Source organism: Trypanosoma brucei, chromosome 10, assembly GCF_000002445.2.
Source record: "Trypanosoma brucei brucei TREU927 chromosome 10, whole genome shotgun sequence".
NCBI classification, from domain to species: Eukaryota; Euglenozoa; class Kinetoplastea; order Trypanosomatida; family Trypanosomatidae; genus Trypanosoma; species Trypanosoma brucei.
In genome coordinates, this window is record NC_007283.1 from 431,197 (window position 1) to 451,303 (window position 20,107).

Here is a 20,107-nt window from a genome sequence, read left to right on the forward strand (position 1 = left end):
CGTAAACGCGCTGCCTTCACTCCCTTCCCATATTCGACCTGGTGCCGGCGCCGTTTAGAGTACTCGCATCACCGTCACTACCTTTGTTATGACTCTTGGCTTCACCGTTGCTCCTCACGTTCTCTAGCTTGGCCTGCTGCTGTACCCACACGGCTGAAAGAGATATAAATAATAATAATAATAATGAATGTTTCAGCTGATATCCAGCATTTACATGTTTCGCACGCCGAACGCTACACTTATAAACGGCCGCGTTTCCTTGTTCACTGACGTTAATTCGCTTCCTCCTACACTGTCAACAACCATATGTGCCCTTTTTTTTAAAATTTTTCGTTTAACGCTACGGTGACAACAGATCTCTCCTATTAATCCACTTTTTTGTTAACTTTCGTGCTCCTAACTTTGCCTACCACCTATAACTCCGCGTACCGGAATATCCCTAATGCCCCGTGCCCAAACATGCGGAAAGAGGCAGGTGCTAGCCGGCACGCGCAGCGCTAAGGAGGAACGTCTCTACGAGAAGAGCATCAGAAACGCAAGCATGAGGGCGAATAGGCCGATAGCTTCCGTAAGCGCGAATCCAAGAATGGCATAGTTGAAAAGCATCTTCGTTAAGTTGGGCTGCCGAGCACATGCCACCAACAGGTTACCAAAGATGGTTCCAATACCCAAACCGACTCCGGCAAGGGCAATGGCTGCCAGGCCTGTACCAACGTAATGTAATCCCTGCACAGAGATGGCCACGGTGGACGCCTCACGGATGGTAATGGCGCTGCACATAGGGTTGAGAGCCTTCGTCGAGGCCACCAGTGGTGTCGCGAAGGGTGTCGCACGACGAATCGAAGACTGGAGAGCGAGACGGCGCATCATCTTCTTGTTCGTACCGTTGAAAAAAAAACTTTTGGTTACCTTACAAATGCTATCTTTAGGTCGTGTGTGCCCCTTAAAAATAAACAAACCTTATATTAACAGAAAATACGGAGAGCTAATCTTTCTAAAATGCAACAACGTGTAGGTAGACTCAGACCCTCGAGAAAATGGTAAGCGGGGCACACAAAAACAAAAGAAAGAATATAAGGGCGCCGAAAAATAGGGGCGAACGGCAGGTTGAATGGGCAGCCGACCATACTAGCACTCACTGATGACAGAGGAAGAGCAACAAGCGATACACTGCCCAAACTCCATACAAAATAAAAGGAGAAGGAAGTCACATGCTACAGGGCTCTCGCAACACCTCCAACCTAACTCCCGGAAGATTCTCTATCGCTCACACCAGTGGACCCGCGGAACCCCTTCCGCAGCACCTCTGCCGTCCACACAGTCTCAACACTCACATCGTGACCGAGAATATAACGTGTGTCGATATAAGACTTCCCAATGCCGAAACCGCACCCGAATGCTGTAGCCGCAACTCGGACCGGCACCGATCGAAAAACAACGAGGGAGAGAGCTGCACCAGTGAGGAAGCCAAGGCTCCCCTTCTTCAGTGTGTTGTCAACCACATATCGCCACTTTTCCGCCTCAGTGAGGGTGTCACGATCCAACAGCACCTTTTGGCTTGCCAGCGTAGAGACGGGCGCTGTCATGAAGGAATGTTGAGGCGCCGTCGGCTAGAGCTAGTAACGTCAAAAATAACAGAGTAATTGCTTCCTATGTACGCGACCTTGTCCTACAACACACAATGAGTTTTTGATACTAATGGATTAGGATGTAATCCTAAATACAGCCAATGTTTATTACTACTATGTGGCCCACTGAGACGCCCACGCCGTGGCACAAAACGAAGAATGCAAAAGAAGCCGAGGCGTTAGACCGTGAAAGATTTCACGAATCAAGTACAACGCGAAAAAGAGATTACACGTTTAGGACAAACCTTTCGTAAATAACAATTATCGTAGTAGCGATAATGCCGGTCGACCCGGCATTCCGTACCCTATTCATTGAAGGCGCTGCAGCTCTCGTCAAGTTTTTAACCAAACGGAGTTTCCAGCGCGCGAATAAACCAGCGGTAAGTATCAGCTCATACGGATCAGCAGTTAAAAATGAATTGGGGGCGGAGCGTCCGGCGAATGCATCAAAGGAGCTGTAAGTTGCCGAGGGTTCACACTACAAAACTGGGCAGTCGCACAACACCCCAGCACACCAAAAAATAAAAAAGAGGCAGCTTGAATGATAGCACTGAATAAGAGAGCACATCAGTTCCCCAGCGCGGGAAGCATCGACTGCATAGCGCTGTTTAGGCTGACCCTTCCACCGCTGGCGTTCGGGACGCAACGCATACGTATACCCACACATCAACATCAAGAAAAATATGGAGAAAAGTTGGCTAGACCATCTTGCTGAGATCTGCAGACTATTCGCTTCGCCTTCGTACCTATGTTGTGTAGCAAAACGGTAACGGTAACAAAACAGTTAGGTGGGAAAAAAACGATTGCATGTGTGGTGCTTTATGTTAGCAGGAAGACACATCAACAAAGTTACATTTCACGGAAGACGACGGCGCACCAACGTCCGCCACCTCTATCAGCGTAGAGTTATAAAAATGACAAACCTTCCTCATGCCTGAGAGAAGTATAAAGAAAGAAATAGCACATACAGGGCCACATGCACAGAGGGGGGCATGCGCGAAAAGGAAAAGTGCACCAGTCACGATAGAAGTTCGACGGACAGCAACATCCCTCATGAAGGTGGCGAGTAGATATTCCGTCACTACTTCTTCTTCGTCTGCTGGCGGAGGGCCTCCTCCACCTTAGCACGTCTTTTCTTTGCCGCCTTAATACTACCGAGGCGCTTCTTGCAAAACTTCAGTGCACGCTTGTCCTTTCCCACACGGAGAAGCTCCTGAACCCGCCTCTCCATGGGCGAGAAGCCAACGAGATCACTGATAATAGCTTTCACGGCGCGTAGCTTCTTGTGAGGGAGCGCGTAACGGTCGTTTGATGACGGGCGGCGGGCGCGACGGGTTGTTTTGTGGCCCTTGTTGAAGCCAGCAATGATGCCGGTGCGGGGTGCGGGGGCCTCCTTCTTCGTGGCAGCCATGTTTACCTTGCGCTAATGGAATAAAGAGGTCGAAATCACAATCGAAGGAAGCGGGTAACGCATGCAGACGTAGAAAGATACACGTAACCGCATAAGTGAAAAGGGTTGTTCCACTACTTGGAGCAAAGTATGGGGAGCACCTGCCTTCACAAACATACGCAGTGAAAGCAGACGGTGACGCCATGCAAAGACTTGTCACAGCGATAAACCAGGTAGAAGGTCAAATTAAGAAGAAATGGCATGCTTAGAATATACAAAATCCCACCGCCGGAATGAATCATAACTAACCACCATCCGCCTCCCAAATGCAGCGAAGTGCAGTTCGATCAGTCAGCAAGAAAAACAAGAAACAAGTCGAGCCATGAACACATTGGCCACAACCCGCCAGCATTACTTCAGAACTTGCCTGACGGAGACACCGCGGGAAAACTCCTCCCGCAACTTGCTGTCAATGAACCCCGACAAAGCGCCTTCCTGCGAGCGTTCAAACACTAATGCTAACCACCGCTTTCGTGGGAAGGGGACGCATCCAAGACCTTTGACTTTGTAGTCCATCCCCATGCCCAAGTCCCACACTTTACACCCTACGGAGCGCATCACCTCCCCCACAACCGCTAGCTGAAGCGTTCCTGCACCGCTCGCGCAGTAGGCACCTGTAGCAGAGGTATAAATATCGCCAACAACGAACCCGACTTCAGCTGCAACGAGGTCACCTTCCTCAACATGATCACCATGTGCGCGGTTACACATGGCGCTGCCTCCACTGCTTTCGGTCTTGGCATCCGTCCCAACATCATGACGGTGGCGCCGAATTGCTGTAAAAACAATTTTTGTACGGTATCGCTCGCTGTTCACGAACATATGCACAAGACACACGCGAAGGCCATGACAGAGCCAGTTCTCTCCGTGCTGTGCATGTATGAGAGAAAGCACAGGGGCCACATCTTCCTTCCGGTTCACGAACACATCGTAGGAAGCTGCACGCGTACTCAAATTTCTCTCACGTGTATATTTCTTTGACACCTGCAGCCGCTTCACCATGAAGACTCCCTCATCATCATCACCTCCCGTGGGGAACCCCTTTACATGCGACTGCAGCTGCGTTAGATAGCGTTGGCAGTGTAGTTTAGGACCGTAAACAAACGAACCTCCGATATCAAAGGCCAACGGGAACACTCCTCGCTGACACGATGCGTCTATTATCTGGGGAGAAAACGTGGTTGAGAAGCCCATTTCATTTTCCCCACCACTAGCCAAAAATCGCGAAACAAAGGAGTCTATCTCGTCTGCGCTACGTAACCGCGGATACCACATCGACAGTGCCCCAGCCATGGAGGGAGACAGGCTCGACTCGACAGAAACGTCCTTCTTCTTTATAGCCTCTGAAACCTCATTGCTAACCCTTTCTGCCTCCGGCAGCACCTTTTCAGATTTTACTCTGTAATGTTGTGTTGTATGCCGCATTAAACTGGTGGCTTCATCCCAAGAAAACCAGAACAAAAGAGAAGTGGATTGGTACATCCATCTGCACGCACAACTATTTGTACTAATGAGCAAGTGATTGAGTCAGTGAGTACCACAAAAATAAGTAAAACTCTCTTCAGTAAAATTCTTCGGAGGAAAAAGAAAGACCGTTCATAGCAATATTGCAGCGGACAGGCCGGGGGAAGTAAACAGCGAAAGGGAAGGCTATAAGTGGTCTTTAGTTTTTAAAACGGTCACTCTTTACACAAGTACCACGGACTCCAAAGTACTCTTCCAACGCCCAAAGGCGACAGACACCAATAGCGTAATAAGTCCTGCTTCCTAACACTGACTGCAGGAAGGGCATGCAGCATTTTCCGTAAGCCGTGCAACTGTGCCGGCCCTACAACCACTCCCAATGCCACAGTACCTACCACCACTTGGTATCAGCAGCATTCTGCGTCACGTCCAGGAGCCGGGGAATTTAGAGAGGAAAATGTAGTGAACTCACTCAAAATTCACCCCCCCCCTGATAACGCTAATTAAACAAAGAAAATAACGACGTCGCACCCCACGCACTTGTCGTGCATCTCCATAGGATGCGAATGAAGTGCCGATACCAGAACCAGCACAAGAGCAGCCAATGAGAATGGGGTATCCCTTTATTTACCCTTCGTTCGGCTTTGGAGTGAGTATCGACCTACCAGTACCTTCCAGTGGTGTGACCGCTGTCAACACCGACAAAAATACCTACCTCAGACGCACACAAGTGTGCAACGGTAGATATGGGCGCACAACATGCGAGTTACAGCGACCAAGTAAGATAAAGTAATAATCACTTGGGTTCAGACCAAACGGGACTCGGAGTATACAGTTCGTAGACCCGATATAGTTCCATACCACTTTCCACAAACCTCCACCATTCCTCACACCGCTTCCCATCGACCCAGAACCACACACACGCGCACCCGTGCAAGAAAAGAGGGGAGTGGTGGGGTCCATTAGTGAACACCAAGTCCCCACTGAAAGCTGAGGTCACGAAATACCACTCTCCCATCCCTCACCACTAATGACTCTCGCACCCGCCGCTGGGAAAATTTTGTAAACCAGCTTCCAACCAAAGGGATCGCTGCCATACCACCTGACGTAAAATGTGCAAAACCTTGACGCTCGAAGGTATTCGGCGTGATGACAGTTACTTGAGTTGACCAGGATAGGCGAAGAGCCGAATGCTCTTTCCTCATCACAGCGAGTGCGGCAACTTGTCCTCTTACGACACCCCAGAAATTGGCATAGTGCACCTCAGGCCCCATGAGGCTACCTAACTCCTCCGATTCCCCGTCGTCCTCGGCGGCACAAAACAGTTTCGCGGTGGCCAGGTTCGTCGCGAGCTCCCCATTAGGGTCATCTACGAGAAGCCTCAGTTTACGGAGACTATATGACATGAATCCTTCCCCTAACACACAATGGCGCCTTATTCCTCGTTAGGTTCCCTCCTATTCCGTCCCCTCCCACCTACGGTTTACTTGCAACCACAGCTAAGACGAATGAAGAACAACTCTGCTTCCACACTCCTCTCTCAAGGATAACTTATCTTTATTCACCTTATAATGAGACATAAAACGGTGTAGAAAGATCCTACTAAACAGATGAGTTCGAAGACCCCGTGAGCGGAAGGTGTATACCACAGCCGTGGAAATGTAGTCAGGTGGGAGAAGTCAACCGCCGCTCGGCCTGCGCATATTTCTCCCACAGGGTTAGTCGACCTAACCGAAGGTCACGCTGTCTCCGCCAACTCTGCAAGCACCTTGCGCAACAAAGCCTTCATTTCTTCCGTCGGTGGTTCGGCCACCAACGGAGGCCATTCCATCCGTCCAATCACATCAGGCGGAACGCCTCGCCCGACAGTGACGTCTTCCTCAAACACTTCACCGTCGTCATCGTAAATCACGTGTCCCGTCGGCATCCCTTTCGTTTGCTTAATCCTCTCCAATTCACGGAAACACAATGGTTTCTAACAACAGTCGTGACAAAAGAATCAATGGGAAAAAGGGAGGTTTGCCGTCAATGATAACAGAGGGTCGGTCAAGTCCACAAAAAATGAATGAAGATCTGATACTGTGATCAAGGTGCACCAAGAGGCAAATAAAGAAATTGGGGTAAAGAAGAGCACACATCACTGGGCGGGAGCACCAACAGAGCCGTGTTATAAATCCCGGATATTTAAAAAAGCTATTATAGTAATACTTCGAATGGAAAAACTCCCTGAAGCCAATTATCACGTTCCCCACCCCAGGGAGACGAAAGAAAAAGAAGCGATGGAGGGAGTGTGAGAGGGGGAACGAAGAGGGCTCACGCAGGGCACAAAGACCAGCATCAACAAGTACATATATAGGGTAGAGCTAAATGTTAGCCCCCCCCCCCAACTCTTTGGGATGCGATGCCGCCCCGCTGTGCGCGCAGTGCACGGTCACTAAAAGTATTGCCTCTCCGCCCCTCCGTCTTGCGAAAAAAAAAAAGCACACATCCATGAACACATAGATGAGTGTATACGTATATATATATATATATGTGTGTGTGTGTGAGTGCGGTGAGTCACTACTAGACACGCGGTCTCAATAAACAATCTGCACTACCCTTACTGTATCAACAGTTTTACACCCACTGGTACCTACGCAACGGAAAAGAGGCATCGAAAATTCTTTTTAAAAAAAATATATGAGGAAAAGTGTTTGCATGAGAGGCAGTGACAATGATAAAGGGTTAAGGGATAACGCCAGGAGAAATCGCCCCTCGCAAGGGCTAGCAGCGTTCCTTTCACATCGACGCGCTTACCCACCGCTCGTTTTCACTCATAAGCGCCCACATATGTATTCTCTAGGCCCCCGAGCCGCAAATACGAAACTGCATTCAGAGGGATAATTCCTACTATTTTGTTCTCTTCCACCTCCCTCCATTTTTTTCTCCCCTTCGCCTCACCCCTTACCCATCACCGTGGACACAGCAAAAACAATGCGACCTTTAGCAACAACCCTCTTTCTTCACTAAAGAAATGCAACTGATCTCTAAATAGCCCCTACTGTCTTCCTTTGCTTCATCTCGCAGATGGGATCGCCCTTCATCACAGTGCCCCTCCCCGATATGCACCGAGCTTACCGTATCACAGACGTCTTCACCTCAATCACTCCTCTCCTCTTCAGCGCCGCTTATACTCTATCAAACTCGCTGAAACAAAAGACATCTTTTTGATTACTCCCTCCCCCCTATCTTCAGGTTCTCTCAGTACCTACAACATACACAAACACCGTTTCTCCTTTCCCGATGGCGGCTCCAGCCAACCGTGTGTAACGTTTGCAACAACCACGCGTTTAATACGAGTTTCACACCCCGCAAGAAGGCCAGCACTATTCCCAGGTCAAGCCATTGCTAAGATGAATTGACAAGCTGTCCAAACAAATGACTAGAAGACCTGATACGTCAATTATTCCACCACGTCGGAGATACCATGCGCAGCACCAGAGTACAGGAGTAGATGTTCACAGATGACGGGCACCGAGCCCTTTGTGGTTCGCCCACGCCCAACCGTGTGATGCAGCTCCACAATCAACTCCTGCTGGATGGTATGGCCGCTGGTATCTGGCGTCGCAGCAAACCCACTCCCCCACCCTTGGAGCCACTGTTCGTACCACAGACCGTACGACTGCTGCAAGCATCGGCAGAACCGGATGTGGGTGACGATACCCTACGAGGAGTGGAGGAAGGCCGCTCCACTGGAGAACCCGGACGGTTATTTAATGGACTGCTTCGCAGTAAAGATCTGTGAACCCTTGACGGAGATAACGCCGTCTTTCCAGCGCTCCACGCTGGTTGGACATTACTGCTCGGTTGCGATCGGTGTGGCGCAATGTTCCTGTAGGACGACAACCGTGTGGACGTCGCGAGAAACGCACTGGAATGCGAACTCACCGAACATGGACTACCTGACCGCGCTACTCCACTTCGAGAGAACCCCGTTGGTCTTGTGTAAGATGAGGTCCTTAACTGCGCGCCTCTTCCCTCAGACACAAGCGCAGATGAGGGACGCTGCACAGACCGCATCGGCGAACTGTTGTACACGACAGAGGGTAAAGGAGACCCCTTACGGTACTTGTGCCCGGACGTGAGTGTCGCGAACGGAGAGCGGGCTGGAGCGTGAATAGTGTCCGGCGATGGCAGGTGCGTGTGATATTCACCGACGTGACTTGCTCCATCAATCGTGGAATATCCGCTAGCCGTACGTGCGGCCTGCGATGAGGTGGCCCCGTCAAAAGCTGAGCAACTCCTGCCACTCTTTGATTCAAAACGTAGCGTGAGCTCTTGCCGTCCATGTGGATTTGTGCTAGGATCGGATTCGACACTACGACCGCAGGGAGAGACACTGTGACGCATGATACTGTTGCTACGACGACGCCCCTCAAGGGCAATGGAACCATGGTAACCGAGGAAGTGATTCCCCGGTTCACTTTGACGCAGTGGCTGAACGGTAACAACAGGCGTGCCGCTCCTTGGTTCAACATCTGACCCTTGCTTAGTGTCAACAAACACCAGACGCTTAGCCTTCTTCATGCGTGTTGTAGTAACTCGCACGTCGGACGTTTTAACTGGTTGGCCGACATCTACCTTGCTTGAGCACAGTTTGTATAGCTCGTTCTGACGCTGGCTGGCGGAGGTAAGACCATTAAGTAGTGTGTTACGAAGCATCCACTGGACATTGTCCAAACCAAAAGATGAATCGTCCACGTCAACATCAAAAATATCGTGTTCTATAGTGTTGCGCTTCGCAAACATTCGGAGTTGTCGCAGAAAATGTGGTTTTATGGACATGTCCTTGTGAGCCATTTCCAAAAAGGAGATGGCACTCTCCAGTTTCCACCCATACTTCACGATCAGGTAGGCCGCTACTAAGGCTGGGCTACGTGACATACCGAGTTGGCTGTGTACCAACACGCAATCACCAGCTTCAAGTGCCTCATCTATGAACCGCACCGTCCGCTTAACATTTTCATCCGCACTATCAAACATTACTGCTGTGCAGACTGAACCAGTAGGGTCTTTCCAGGGAAACGTAAGATATTTTACGCCATCGTCTGCGAAAAGATCAGCGAGCTCGCCACCGGCACAGTTAACAACATGGGTTATCTTGTTGAGTGAAATGAACTCACGATCGTGTGCAGCCACCGCATTTCCCACGAAGATGCCATCCTTGACACGGACAGCGATAAGTTCCTGCATGCCGGCTGGTGGTCACTTTAGAGAACACTCGCCTTACTAGAAAACGAAAAGCCTGTGAAAGCAGAATAGGCAGGAAAAAACTACCTTCAGATAGAACGAGGTCCAGCAGGGCTGTGGGTGATCAAGATTCCTCTAGTCAGCCGTACACGGAAAGGGACTATGTCTCTAAATACTGTCACCACACTCTTTATACCACGCGGGGCTTTTGAACTGTTGGTCGCTCTTCTTCCCTTTTCCCTCTGTAATAGTAACTCCTTGCACTTGGCAACAAAACCGCTAACTCCCTTTTGATACGGTCAGTGTGTGCTGTTGGGACCTTTGAAAATAATAATAATATAAATTATGAATAACCGTTGCAATAGGTATAGAGAATAAGAAGGAAGGGGGAAAATAGAGGGGGAAAGGGAAAACGAACTTGAGAACTCTATCAGAGGTACCGACTAGGCTCTCTCTCTCCGGTCCCCAGCCGCTAGGGTCTTTTTTGCCCTTCAAAAGTAAGTACATTATTATGCCACGTAACCCACTTAAGTCGAATTAAGTTTAACTTTTAGTGCTTAACTCCACCTACTCAGCATTGAACACCACAACGTGAAATGGACAAAAGTACATGTGCCGATATTCATCCGTTGCTTGTTTTTCGTTAAAAATATTCTTATTTGCTCTGATACGCGGACCATCCGTGCGGCATTGCCTCCGCTACCTCACCCCCACGCAGCTCTCTACGTGCGCACGCTCCCCCTTCCAACAACGAATCAGAAAAAGCGTAATACGGTGGCATTTAGATCATTGTAACCCCAACGCATCCACTTTCCATACCTACTCGTTGCTTTCATCATCTTCGTCCTCATCCTCTCCATCCACCTTCGCTGGTTTGACCGGTTTTGCGACCTCTTCCACCATGTAGAAGTAGTTCCCCGCGATTTTCTGTTCACGATCTTTAACCGAGTCAAACTTGTTGATTCGCGGACGGAAATTCGATGGATCACGTCTGAAAGTAATATCGAGGCTTTTCAAAAATTTGTTCATTCCCTCCAAGAGGGCACAGGGAGCGTTGGCCTTGCAATTTACAGCTGGAGTGCCGTCGTATACAATAACACGATCCGCCAGGTATGTTGCCATAATAAAATCGTGCTCAACGATGAACGCAGTTCGTTTGGCATGCATAATGTATCTCTTGATGACACGGGCAGCTATTATACGCTGGTCCGAATCCAAGTAGGCACTGGGTTCGTCTATTAGATAGATATTTGCCGGTGTGCCGAGGGCAAGGCATAGACCAACGCGTTGCAACTGACCACCGGAAAGGTGTTGCACCTCCTGATCGTACAGCTCCTCAACTGTCATGGGTTTTAGTACATCTGTCTGGAATTGGGGATTAGAGAACGCTTCGTATATCTTTGATTGGAGAAGATCCTTCACGGTTCCCTGAAACTTCGGTGCGATCTTCTGTGGTTTGTAACTTATGCACAGTTGAGGTACTTCCACTTCATTATCCGGTTTAATGTGGCCAGCGAGCATGCGAATAAACGTCGTTTTACCACATCCATTCTCACCTAGAAGGACAACAATCTCAGAGTCAGAAAAGGATCCCGATTCGACAGTTAATGTAAACCCTCCCAAATTCTTTACCATGGACGGGTAAGAATGTTGTACACTGCGTTTGGTCGTCTCTTCCAAGTCATCGGTAATGCGAAATGACAAACTCTCTTGACGAAACCTCAGATTTTCAGTTGGGACAAAACCATCCAAGAAAATGTTAATACCTTCTCGGACCCCGTAAGGCATCGTTACCACTCCGTAGATTCCGGGAACGCCGTAGAGAACACACACGAAGTCGGACATATAGTCCACAACAGAAAGGTCATGCTCAACGACAACAACATAATTATCATCTTTCAGCAGAGAACGAATCACCTTAGCGGCCATCAGTCTCTGCCGAACATCCAAATAACTAGAAGGCTCGTCAAACATGTACACTGAGGCATTTTGGACACAGAGAGCAGCAATGGTAAACCGCTGTAGCTCACCACCAGATAATTTTTCGAGTTCGCGATCAGCAACGTTTTCTATATCAAGTTCCTTCATATAGTAGTCCTTCACACCCCGCTCATCAGCTTTAGTTAGTAGATCCCCCACTTTTCCCTTGGTAACTTTGGGAACCTGATCCACATATTGTGGTTTCAGGAGAACACGCATCTTTTGCTCCAGCATGTGTTGAAAATACGCTTGGTGCTCAGACCCTCGAAAGTATTTTAATATCTCCTCCCAACTGGGTTCATCCTTATAGCGACCAAGATTTGGCTTAGTCTTGCCCTTCAGAATAGACAATGCCGTCGATTTGCCCGTGCCATTCGCTCCAACGAGTCCCAAGACCTGCCCTGGACGAGGAAGAGGTAGCCTATGGAGTTTGAAACTATTGGGGCCGTACCGATGAACAGTATCTTTATTCAGATTGGATGGCAAGTTGATGATTTGAATGGCTCCATAAGGACATTTTTTAACGCATAAACCGCAGCCAATACAAAGTTCTTCTGAAATTACAGAAATTGTTGACTTTTTTTGAACCACAACACATAGTTTCCCCTGAAGGTTAACTGGACAGCACTTACTGCACTCTAGATTGCATTTTGCTGGCTTGCATCGGTCGTGGTTTACAACGGCAATACGAGTCAGTTTAGACTTTTCCTCATCTTGCCTGTTTTTAGGTGGCATGTTAAAAGCTAATAGTACTTTACCTTCATTAAAATGCAACAGAAGCCGCTAGTTATACGTCAGGAAGCAGTAGGTTCCTATTAACAGGACCTTGCGTTCGTATCAGTTTCGCTCCTTACTCCGCGTTCGCACAGCGTACGACAGATGATAGATCTGTAAAATGTGTGTTAACCCTCGTACACACAACAGAAAAGGCAAGTCTCTTTCCCAGATATAGTTCGACAAACAAACCTCTGACATTCATTTACCACACAAATTACCCATTCCAAAAAGTATAACACTCCACCCATCACAAAAGCGAGCTGCTTGCGGTCATGAGCACCCACAGTGAAGGTCGCATTTCGCAGGGGAAAAAACACCACGCGACAGGAAACTGTGGGACTACAGAGATACATGCGTAGCGCACATTGTGGTCCTTAAAAATAAAAATAAGTTTTGTATTGCTTGGTAGGAAGTGTAAAAAAGGAAACCCCCCCCCCCGATAAGTTGGCACTTCAGATGACATTATCGGTCAAGAATTGCCATACGCTCACAAAACCGAGCCATCATACGAATATGTATATATATTGGAGCATCGTACGGCATACCAAGAAAACTGCAGTTAGCTGGGTGAAAAGTCACCACACTGGCGTTTTTTTTTTACGATTCATAGAAAAAAACACGTAGGTGGAGTAACCGCGAGTGGATGCCACGACATACTGTAACAACTGTCACCCTCTTAGTCGCGCCCCCCCAAAAAAAAAAAAACTTAGAGACTCATCATTGGCTTATGTGGAAAGGTGGATAACACACGAAAAAGTATAACATGGGACGGGCACCTCCTGTATTCAGTCCGAAGAGGGAAGTCCATTTGCAACAACGGTGAGTCCACTTGCCAGGCGAGAAAAAAAAAAGCAAACAGAAATTAGGTTAGCAACAAATCCTTTAGCTTCCCAGACGGAAAAAGAAATATATCCCTTACTCAACGGTCTCCCCCCCCCCACACACACACACAAGGCAAAATATAGAAAAAAACAAATCGCAGCACGCACAAACTAAGAATAGACAGCGGCACTACCTCTTTAGCAATACGAAACCACGTTACAGAACTATCAGCGAAGGCACAGGGAAAACCTGAACATATAGATAGAGAAAAAATCAGGCAGCAGTCCTGCAACCCTCTGACGACTTCAACAACGTTTTTTTTTTTGATGGCGAACATGCTTTATTCCTGCAACCAGTGCAAACGTAAATAAATTCTGACTTAAGGAAGTGGAAAGCGTTTACCCTTCAAAGCACTCAGAAACGCACAAACCGAAAATCTGATGGCGCTCGACATATGATGACAGACGCCATTCTTTTTTTTTTTTGACAACGAAGAAAAAAGTGCAACAAAGATGGCCACGTGAAGAAGTGATAAGGCCACGGTCGCGCCAGCATCCGCCATCACTGGTAACCTCCAATCCATATACAACGGGGACAACAAAAATGTCAGTTGCTTCACCTTCAGGTAAAGGGACACCGAAGTGTGTAGGACAGAAAGTTTGGAGCCAGACAAAAATAAAACGACCGCATTGCCGCAACACGGAACATAGAAAAGTGAGGGAGAGTGACGACACGCACCAGCGGAGAAACCCATCTAAGCGGTAACTTGAAAAGAAGTGCATGCACACACCAACAAATCTTACCTCAATCCTATATAGGAGTGCAACACAAACAAAAAGGGCAAAGCCAAACACTACGCACCAACATCTACTACTACTGCCACCACCACCAAAAAATCTCCTTCAAACGAAGAAGTGAGAAAAGGGATTCAATAAACTAGAGTCAACGAGTCTTTGGACAAATTTGCAGTAGTTAACTTTGTTCAAATGAACACAGCCGAAGCGGCGAAGGTGCAAAACCAGCTCACTACCCTCCACAGCCGAGAGAAGTTCTCCTTCCTCCATCATTATCTGGAGAAAACAGTTTAAGTCAATATAACCCGTTCGGTTGGTATCGTAGTGAGAAAAAACTTCTACGAGTTCATCAACTCCAAAGTTTTCAGCTCGTGTGCTGACATCACTCAATGTGGAAAAAAGTACCACGAACTGTGGAAAATTGATCACATCACAGCCTTCCAGCTTCGTTGTGGATAAAACACGGGAGAACATCCCCTCATTTAGCTTCGGTACCAAGCTGAAGGCCAGAGACCTGACCCGTGACATCGCTATAACACCCTCATCAGCGCTGTCAAAAAGGCGAAAAGCTTCCTGAAGGTCACTGACGACGTCATGGGTAAGAGTGCATTTCATTTTCGATAGCATCACTTAACACTTTAGGTGGAGATATTAAAAAGGGAGGAATATATTCACTTGTTAGTCTTCCCCGGTGCAAGTGTTGACGCCAAGGCGAACACTACTCAAGCGTTAATAATATATACACTGTGATGGTTAGTGAAAACGATATGTCTCTTCTACAAAGCAACACGGTACTGCATTGCTAACACATGAATATAAACTACTGGAACGGTACAGATCCATGTCTCTCATCCGGACTGACGCTTAACACAGTTTTAATTGCCTCTGGCTCGCTACCGTACATCAGCTGAAGGTTCGATGCGACTGCGGGAGGTACGTAAGCAGCCGCCTTTGAGTCTGAGTTCACTCCTTGAATCATCGGGACCACGCCCACCCTCCTGAGAAAATAATCGACGCGATGAGCCGGGCTGTCATTCCTCAGTAGCGTGTCCTTTGTGCTACCGGCAAGGTTTAACAATGACCTCTGGTTACCACTTGAGAGTATCTCACGAAGTGTGCCAAAGGCAACGTCACGGCTGAACTGCACGCCGCGACCGTACTCAGGATATCGTGTAATGAGCCAGGGGAAAAAAGTAATGAATGGATTTATCCTTCGTTCTGCGAGGTACTCATCCTTAATCCGCTGACGGCTAGATTTGTCGTACTGTATGGTGAAGAGCAAATAAGTCGCTTGCTCATCTACACTTCCAATCCACAAAGGTAATGCCAAATCCTCTGATACACCGCCAAAAAGCCGCTGTATAATGATTTTCGACGAAACAAAAACAAGCACCACACCAGTAAAAAACATGAGCCAGTCAACGCGACGCTCTCCTTGGGATAAGTTTCCAAAATTAGGGGCATTTCCTTGGGAAGCTTCGCGAGCACGAAAAGCAGCACTGGTCGCCAGCCCTCCCATCGCGAAATGTCCATAACTGAAGCCGGAAAATTCGGATATGCTGAGTCCCTTATATTTTTTGGCTACCTTTTCTCTAAGCGCCAACTCTCTTGACCGCTCTTGGGGGTCCTCATTGATTATCATCCTCCTTGGAACAAGTCCACCGTGAAAAAGAATAACCGAACAACGGCGTAGTTCCTGACGAAACATATTCCCTTCCCCACCCCCAGGAGAAATTAAAATTAGAGAAAAAATAGAAAAAAAACGGCACTCATTTATCACGAAAAGGGGAACTGCTCGTCGCCGTTACAACATGCCCCCAACAGAGATTTTCTTCTCCCCAGAACCTAAATTATCACATCATGTCCCGCACAAATTCATACAAATAGGGGACAACGTAACTATGAATAATGTCCCTAATAACACTTTAATGCCACAAAGACTAGAAAATTGGGTCCCAGCGGCTGCCCAAACAGTCGTGAACGCCGAAATTTGAAACCCACCACAAACACACCGGAAACGACCGAATAGCACGGACCCCACTGGAGCCCACCCCCTGCGGAAACGTCACGATAACAAGCCGCTGTAGGATCCACAAAAGCTTCTTACCAACCGGACACTCGTGTTGTAACGCCCTAGGGTCAACAGACACGCGCAGCAAGCAATGTCGCCCATGCTGGGAGCCTCCACAAAATTTACACCGGGCGACGTCAAGCCCCACCGTCCAGCGCCACTCGATTGAATACCGCCGGGTCGATCCAGCGCAGGGGAAGCACCACCAGCAGTGTGACAGCAAGAGGGGGGAACCCCCACTTCCCATCCGAGGCTGAGCTCTGCCCCCTCGAGAGGAGGGGAACACACACACAGACGCTCGCGGACTGACAGCAACTGCGAAGTGAAACACAGATTCATTTCCACTACCACCCGTGGCGGTCCGCCGCGCCAGGCAGACACCCCCGGAGGTCAGTGGTAGCAGGTTCGCTCCTGCAACGGCACATCGCGTTCGACCGCCGCAGCCTACCAAAAATTCTGTTTTTCCCCCATGTGGTTGGAATAGGTCCGGTGCCGAAGAGTCGAGTGGTTTACTTCGGACCAGCCCACAAGTGACGGAAGCAGATTAAATTCTTACGTGCGGAAAAGTGGATCATGTCTGCGTGCCCCTCTCCGATGTTGGAGTTAAAAATAGAGCGCGAAACCAACACCACCCCATACGCCAGACGCCGATGATAACCACCATCGTATCGATAAAACACCCAAACAAGCGCCACCTGTATGCTGAAGAAGCGTTCTCACGACCGAAGCAGCGCATCAAGCGAGGACGAGGTCCCGTGGAAAACGAAGGCCCCGACTTCCCGTTGGGGCGTTGGAAGGTATTCAGTCTCGGCTGATCCCCGGCCCTTTTCGGCGTCAAACTTGGTATTGTATTCGTACCACTCAAAAGGAAAAGAAGACGAATTATTTTCTTGCTCCTGAGGCCGCTGGCACATCAAGCCGTGATCCGGCCTACTCCCCACGCGGCGTTCTAGCTACACCAAGATCCAAGGGACAGTTGGAGAACATTTTGGAGCCCGTGGTAACAGGTGTGGCGTAGAAAGCTCCGGCAGGCTCGCAACGATGCCATCAGCAATGTCCACTCAAAGACATTTACTGCGGCAGACCACAACACTGATTGCGCCAAAACTGTCTCCGTTATTCATGACACAGCCTTCGACACAACATAGCGCGACGAGCTTGGTACAGGAAATGAAAAAGTCGAACATACAGCAGAGAATTATCAGAATGTTGGCAGTTTTTTTCAAGGCCAGAACGTGTAAAATAAGCGCCAGGGAGATGCTATCGGATGCAAAAATACTTCAGAAGACTGCCCTACAAGGGAACCATATTCAGTAGCATCTTGGCCATTGAATTTATCTGCTCGCTGAACCGACTACTGGAAGAAGGACCCCAGTTACGTGCCGATTTGTTTACACATAACTGAACGCTGCTGCTTCCTCAAACGAAAGAGAAAAATATCAAACACACACTGCGGAGGTAAGTGGACATGGTGGCACCATGGTCTTGAGAGCACCTAATGGAAGTTTACCTAACGCAGATGAAAAGCACACCCTTCGGTTTTGTGAAATGAATACTGCTCACGCCAAACATCGGCGGAGCGTGGGTAGGGCTTGAGAGAACTTTAAAAGTTGCTCTTTGTGATACTCCATTGCATAATTGAGATGGCAAGGCGCGCTATGCAGACAATACGAAAAAAATTGACCTGAGTCTACTTCAAATAGGAGCAATATCTACTTTCACGCAGGGCTAAGCACACCAGCTTCTGCGGTTCTTTTACCTCGCACTGGCGCGAGCGTGTGTCATGTGAAGGGTTGAAGCGTCGTAATAGGATGTGTGTAAGGGTTGTGGAGGGGAACCCGCTGTTGCACACTGAAAATTTAGCTGTATCATTTCAGGCGTGACATAGCGAATGTACTAAGAGAGCACCCTCCCTGAAGGTAGCGGCCTACAGCTCAGGAGCGCCACATTAATACGTAGTCCCAAGTCCGTGTTGATGTGAGAAGTGAAAGTCTCAGTGAAGTGCAATGCCGAGGAAGAGTGTTTCCGAATCTTCATGTCCAAGACCACGAGGAGACACATTACACGATTTCACCAATCCCTTTGTGTCAAGTGGCGTAAGCCCCCAGTTACTTTCCTCACACTTCGATACCGCAACAGGGCTCTCTTTCGCAATTAAATAAGGCTCATACGCGCGGAAGATCACAAAGATATAAAAATGAAAGCGAGGGTGGGCAGATTGCACAACGCTTCAGTGGAAACGGTGTACAATTACCGCCTGGTAGATGCCACGGGCCATGGACTGAGGGATCTGCATTATTGGGGAAAAAAAGAATGGGACAGCTACGACAACATTGGGGGGAAACAAACTGATATTCGTGAAGCGGGCAAATGCAGCCCCATCGGCCCGCAGTAACCCAACAGAATCCCTAGCAATAGAAAAGGGTGCGGGAATGTCACTGGATGTTTTCCAAACGTATACAACGTCATAGAGAAAACTCCGGACGCTGCCTATGATGTGCTGGCACGTGTCCGGGACCGAGAAGTGAAAAACGGTGTCCCAGAAAAACGCGACCGGCCCCGACGCTATGAGAAGCCGGAGCTGGAGCAAAGCAGAGTTCCCCATTAGAGAAATGCTGCTGGCTCTTGGCTTCCTCTGAAAATACGGGGCGCTAGAACTTGGCACCACGTTGAGGTGGCCGGCGTCGCCCCTGAGCAGACTCTTGACAATCACAGACTTGCTGTTGCCACTCATGGTATTGGAAGCAGACCAATCCCACCGTGGCAGACCAACACCCAAATAAGCTACGGGTGCTTCTCCTACAAATACGGGAGGGAAAGCGTATACCACATTGAAGTTTGTATTTAGTCGTTGATGTGGAATGGAATGGGATGATTGATGGTATGGTGGAAAGGGTGACTGACATGCCGCAGTTGCCTGGCCCGAAGCTCCAGGACATTGTAACCTACATGGGACCGATATTGCTGTCAGCGGAAAAGGGAGTGAAGAAGAGGTGGCAGTGGCTCGTTCCCGCCCCGTTGCCTCTCGGCATTGCGAATGTATGCTGCGAAATATCAACACGCGGACACCGCTGCAGTGCCTGAAATGAAAAGTGCAAAGCCCGGCTTACAAAGCGTCGAACGCAGTAACGCAAATGGCAAATTGACACGAATATGGCCGCGCACATACCCCGTGAATATCGAGATGTGGCGGTACACCGCATTCGCGAGGAGCGTAGCTTTCCCCGCACAGGAGCACCGTGTTGGCCGAAATAGGGCACCCAGCTCGCAAAAGTGTCCGAACTTTTTTCCAACCGCTCACCCCCCACCCTTAATCCAGGGCTTTCTGGGGGGTGTGGCAACCTCTGCTGTCCAGGAAGGTGACCGAAACATAGGAGGGAAAGCGCCACCGGGGTGCGTCCGCGAAGGTAATCAGAAGTGTACCTGAAAAATGTGAGGGGGACAAGGGGAAGTCTTGGCCCTTTCGATCCACGCTTTCTCCGGGAGCGCCGCGAATAGGTGTGTTGTCACTTTCGCGCCACTTCAAGGCCGCCTGAGGCCGGCGGGACCGCCGAGAGCTTTTAAACCGCCTCCGAGCTCTACTAGGGGGGGGGGGGGGAGGTGGGCTGACGGTGAGATCGTGGTGCGGGTCGTATATGCATGTCTTTCTCCCTGAGGAACGCGCTGTGGAGTGTTAACGAAGGAAATAGGAATACCTCTGTCGCGTATGTGATTGGTATGAAAGGCGGTGGCGAGAACAGCGGGATGAGATGTCATGCCACTTCCTGTTGGTGCTGGTCGTGGTTCTCCAGGGCATTCAACCGCCTTCTTGCATGCTAAAGGTAGCGAAATTTGTAAGACAAGTGTCGTGAGGGTAGGAAGTTACCATACTTGTTCAGTATGCTTATGTGGG

At 49.0% G+C, this 20,107-nt stretch overlaps 10 protein-coding genes across 10 annotated transcripts, besides 6 other annotated features; all 10 read right to left on the reverse strand.

Annotated features, from left to right (window-relative positions):
- Positions 1–162: 162 nt before the first annotated feature.
- Positions 163–185: a sequence feature (AT_rich).
- Positions 186–513: 328 nt separating this feature from the next.
- On the reverse strand, positions 514–870 carry Tb10.70.6340 (ATPase subunit 9, putative; the record flags this gene model as incomplete). The annotated part of the gene is made up of 1 exon (XM_817321.1): positions 514–870. One exon carries the CDS (start codon positions 868–870, stop codon positions 514–516), a length of 357 nt encoding a protein of 118 aa, XP_822414.1.
- Positions 871–1,241: 371 nt separating this feature from the next.
- Positions 1,242–1,586, reverse strand: Tb10.70.6330 (hypothetical protein, conserved; the record flags this gene model as incomplete). Its single annotated transcript, XM_817322.1, has 1 exon — positions 1,242–1,586. The coding sequence occupies one exon, from the start codon at positions 1,584–1,586 to the stop codon at positions 1,242–1,244; it is 345 nt and encodes a 114-aa protein (XP_822415.1).
- Positions 1,587–2,709: 1,123 nt separating this feature from the next.
- On the reverse strand, positions 2,710–3,039 carry Tb10.70.6325 (ribosomal protein L36; the record flags this gene model as incomplete). Its single annotated transcript, XM_817323.1, has 1 exon — positions 2,710–3,039. One exon carries the CDS (start codon positions 3,037–3,039, stop codon positions 2,710–2,712), a length of 330 nt encoding a protein of 109 aa, XP_822416.1.
- A 390-nt stretch (positions 3,040–3,429) lies between these two features.
- Positions 3,430–4,560, reverse strand: Tb10.70.6320 (hypothetical protein, conserved; the record flags this gene model as incomplete). Its single annotated transcript, XM_817324.1, has 1 exon — positions 3,430–4,560. The coding sequence occupies one exon, from the start codon at positions 4,558–4,560 to the stop codon at positions 3,430–3,432; it is 1,131 nt and encodes a 376-aa protein (XP_822417.1).
- Positions 4,561–5,504: 944 nt separating this feature from the next.
- Tb10.70.6310 (hypothetical protein, conserved) lies at positions 5,505–5,948 on the reverse strand (the record flags this gene model as incomplete). The annotated part of the gene is made up of 1 exon (XM_817325.1): positions 5,505–5,948. The coding sequence occupies one exon, from the start codon at positions 5,946–5,948 to the stop codon at positions 5,505–5,507; it is 444 nt and encodes a 147-aa protein (XP_822418.1).
- Positions 5,949–7,045: 1,097 nt separating this feature from the next.
- Positions 7,046–7,093: a microsatellite.
- Positions 7,094–8,106: 1,013 nt separating this feature from the next.
- On the reverse strand, positions 8,107–9,774 carry Tb10.70.6300 (dual specificity protein phosphatase, putative; the record flags this gene model as incomplete). Its single annotated transcript, XM_817326.1, has 1 exon — positions 8,107–9,774. The coding sequence occupies one exon, from the start codon at positions 9,772–9,774 to the stop codon at positions 8,107–8,109; it is 1,668 nt and encodes a 555-aa protein (XP_822419.1).
- A 321-nt stretch (positions 9,775–10,095) lies between these two features.
- Positions 10,096–10,118: a sequence feature (AT_rich).
- Positions 10,119–10,590: 472 nt separating this feature from the next.
- Tb10.70.6290 (ribonuclease L inhibitor, putative) lies at positions 10,591–12,486 on the reverse strand (the record flags this gene model as incomplete). Its single annotated transcript, XM_817327.1, has 1 exon — positions 10,591–12,486. One exon carries the CDS (start codon positions 12,484–12,486, stop codon positions 10,591–10,593), a length of 1,896 nt encoding a protein of 631 aa, XP_822420.1.
- Positions 12,487–14,252: 1,766 nt separating this feature from the next.
- Tb10.70.6270 (hypothetical protein, conserved) lies at positions 14,253–14,771 on the reverse strand (the record flags this gene model as incomplete). The annotated part of the gene is made up of 1 exon (XM_817328.1): positions 14,253–14,771. One exon carries the CDS (start codon positions 14,769–14,771, stop codon positions 14,253–14,255), a length of 519 nt encoding a protein of 172 aa, XP_822421.1.
- A 193-nt stretch (positions 14,772–14,964) lies between these two features.
- Positions 14,965–15,852, reverse strand: Tb10.70.6260 (hypothetical protein, conserved; the record flags this gene model as incomplete). The annotated part of the gene is made up of 1 exon (XM_817329.1): positions 14,965–15,852. One exon carries the CDS (start codon positions 15,850–15,852, stop codon positions 14,965–14,967), a length of 888 nt encoding a protein of 295 aa, XP_822422.1.
- A 232-nt stretch (positions 15,853–16,084) lies between these two features.
- Tb10.70.6250 (hypothetical protein) lies at positions 16,085–16,462 on the reverse strand (the record flags this gene model as incomplete). The annotated part of the gene is made up of 1 exon (XM_817330.1): positions 16,085–16,462. The coding sequence occupies one exon, from the start codon at positions 16,460–16,462 to the stop codon at positions 16,085–16,087; it is 378 nt and encodes a 125-aa protein (XP_822423.1).
- A 1,017-nt stretch (positions 16,463–17,479) lies between these two features.
- Positions 17,480–18,714: a repeat region.
- Positions 18,715–18,908: a repeat region.
- Positions 18,909–19,295: a repeat region.
- The last annotated feature ends 812 nt before the right edge of the window (positions 19,296–20,107 follow it).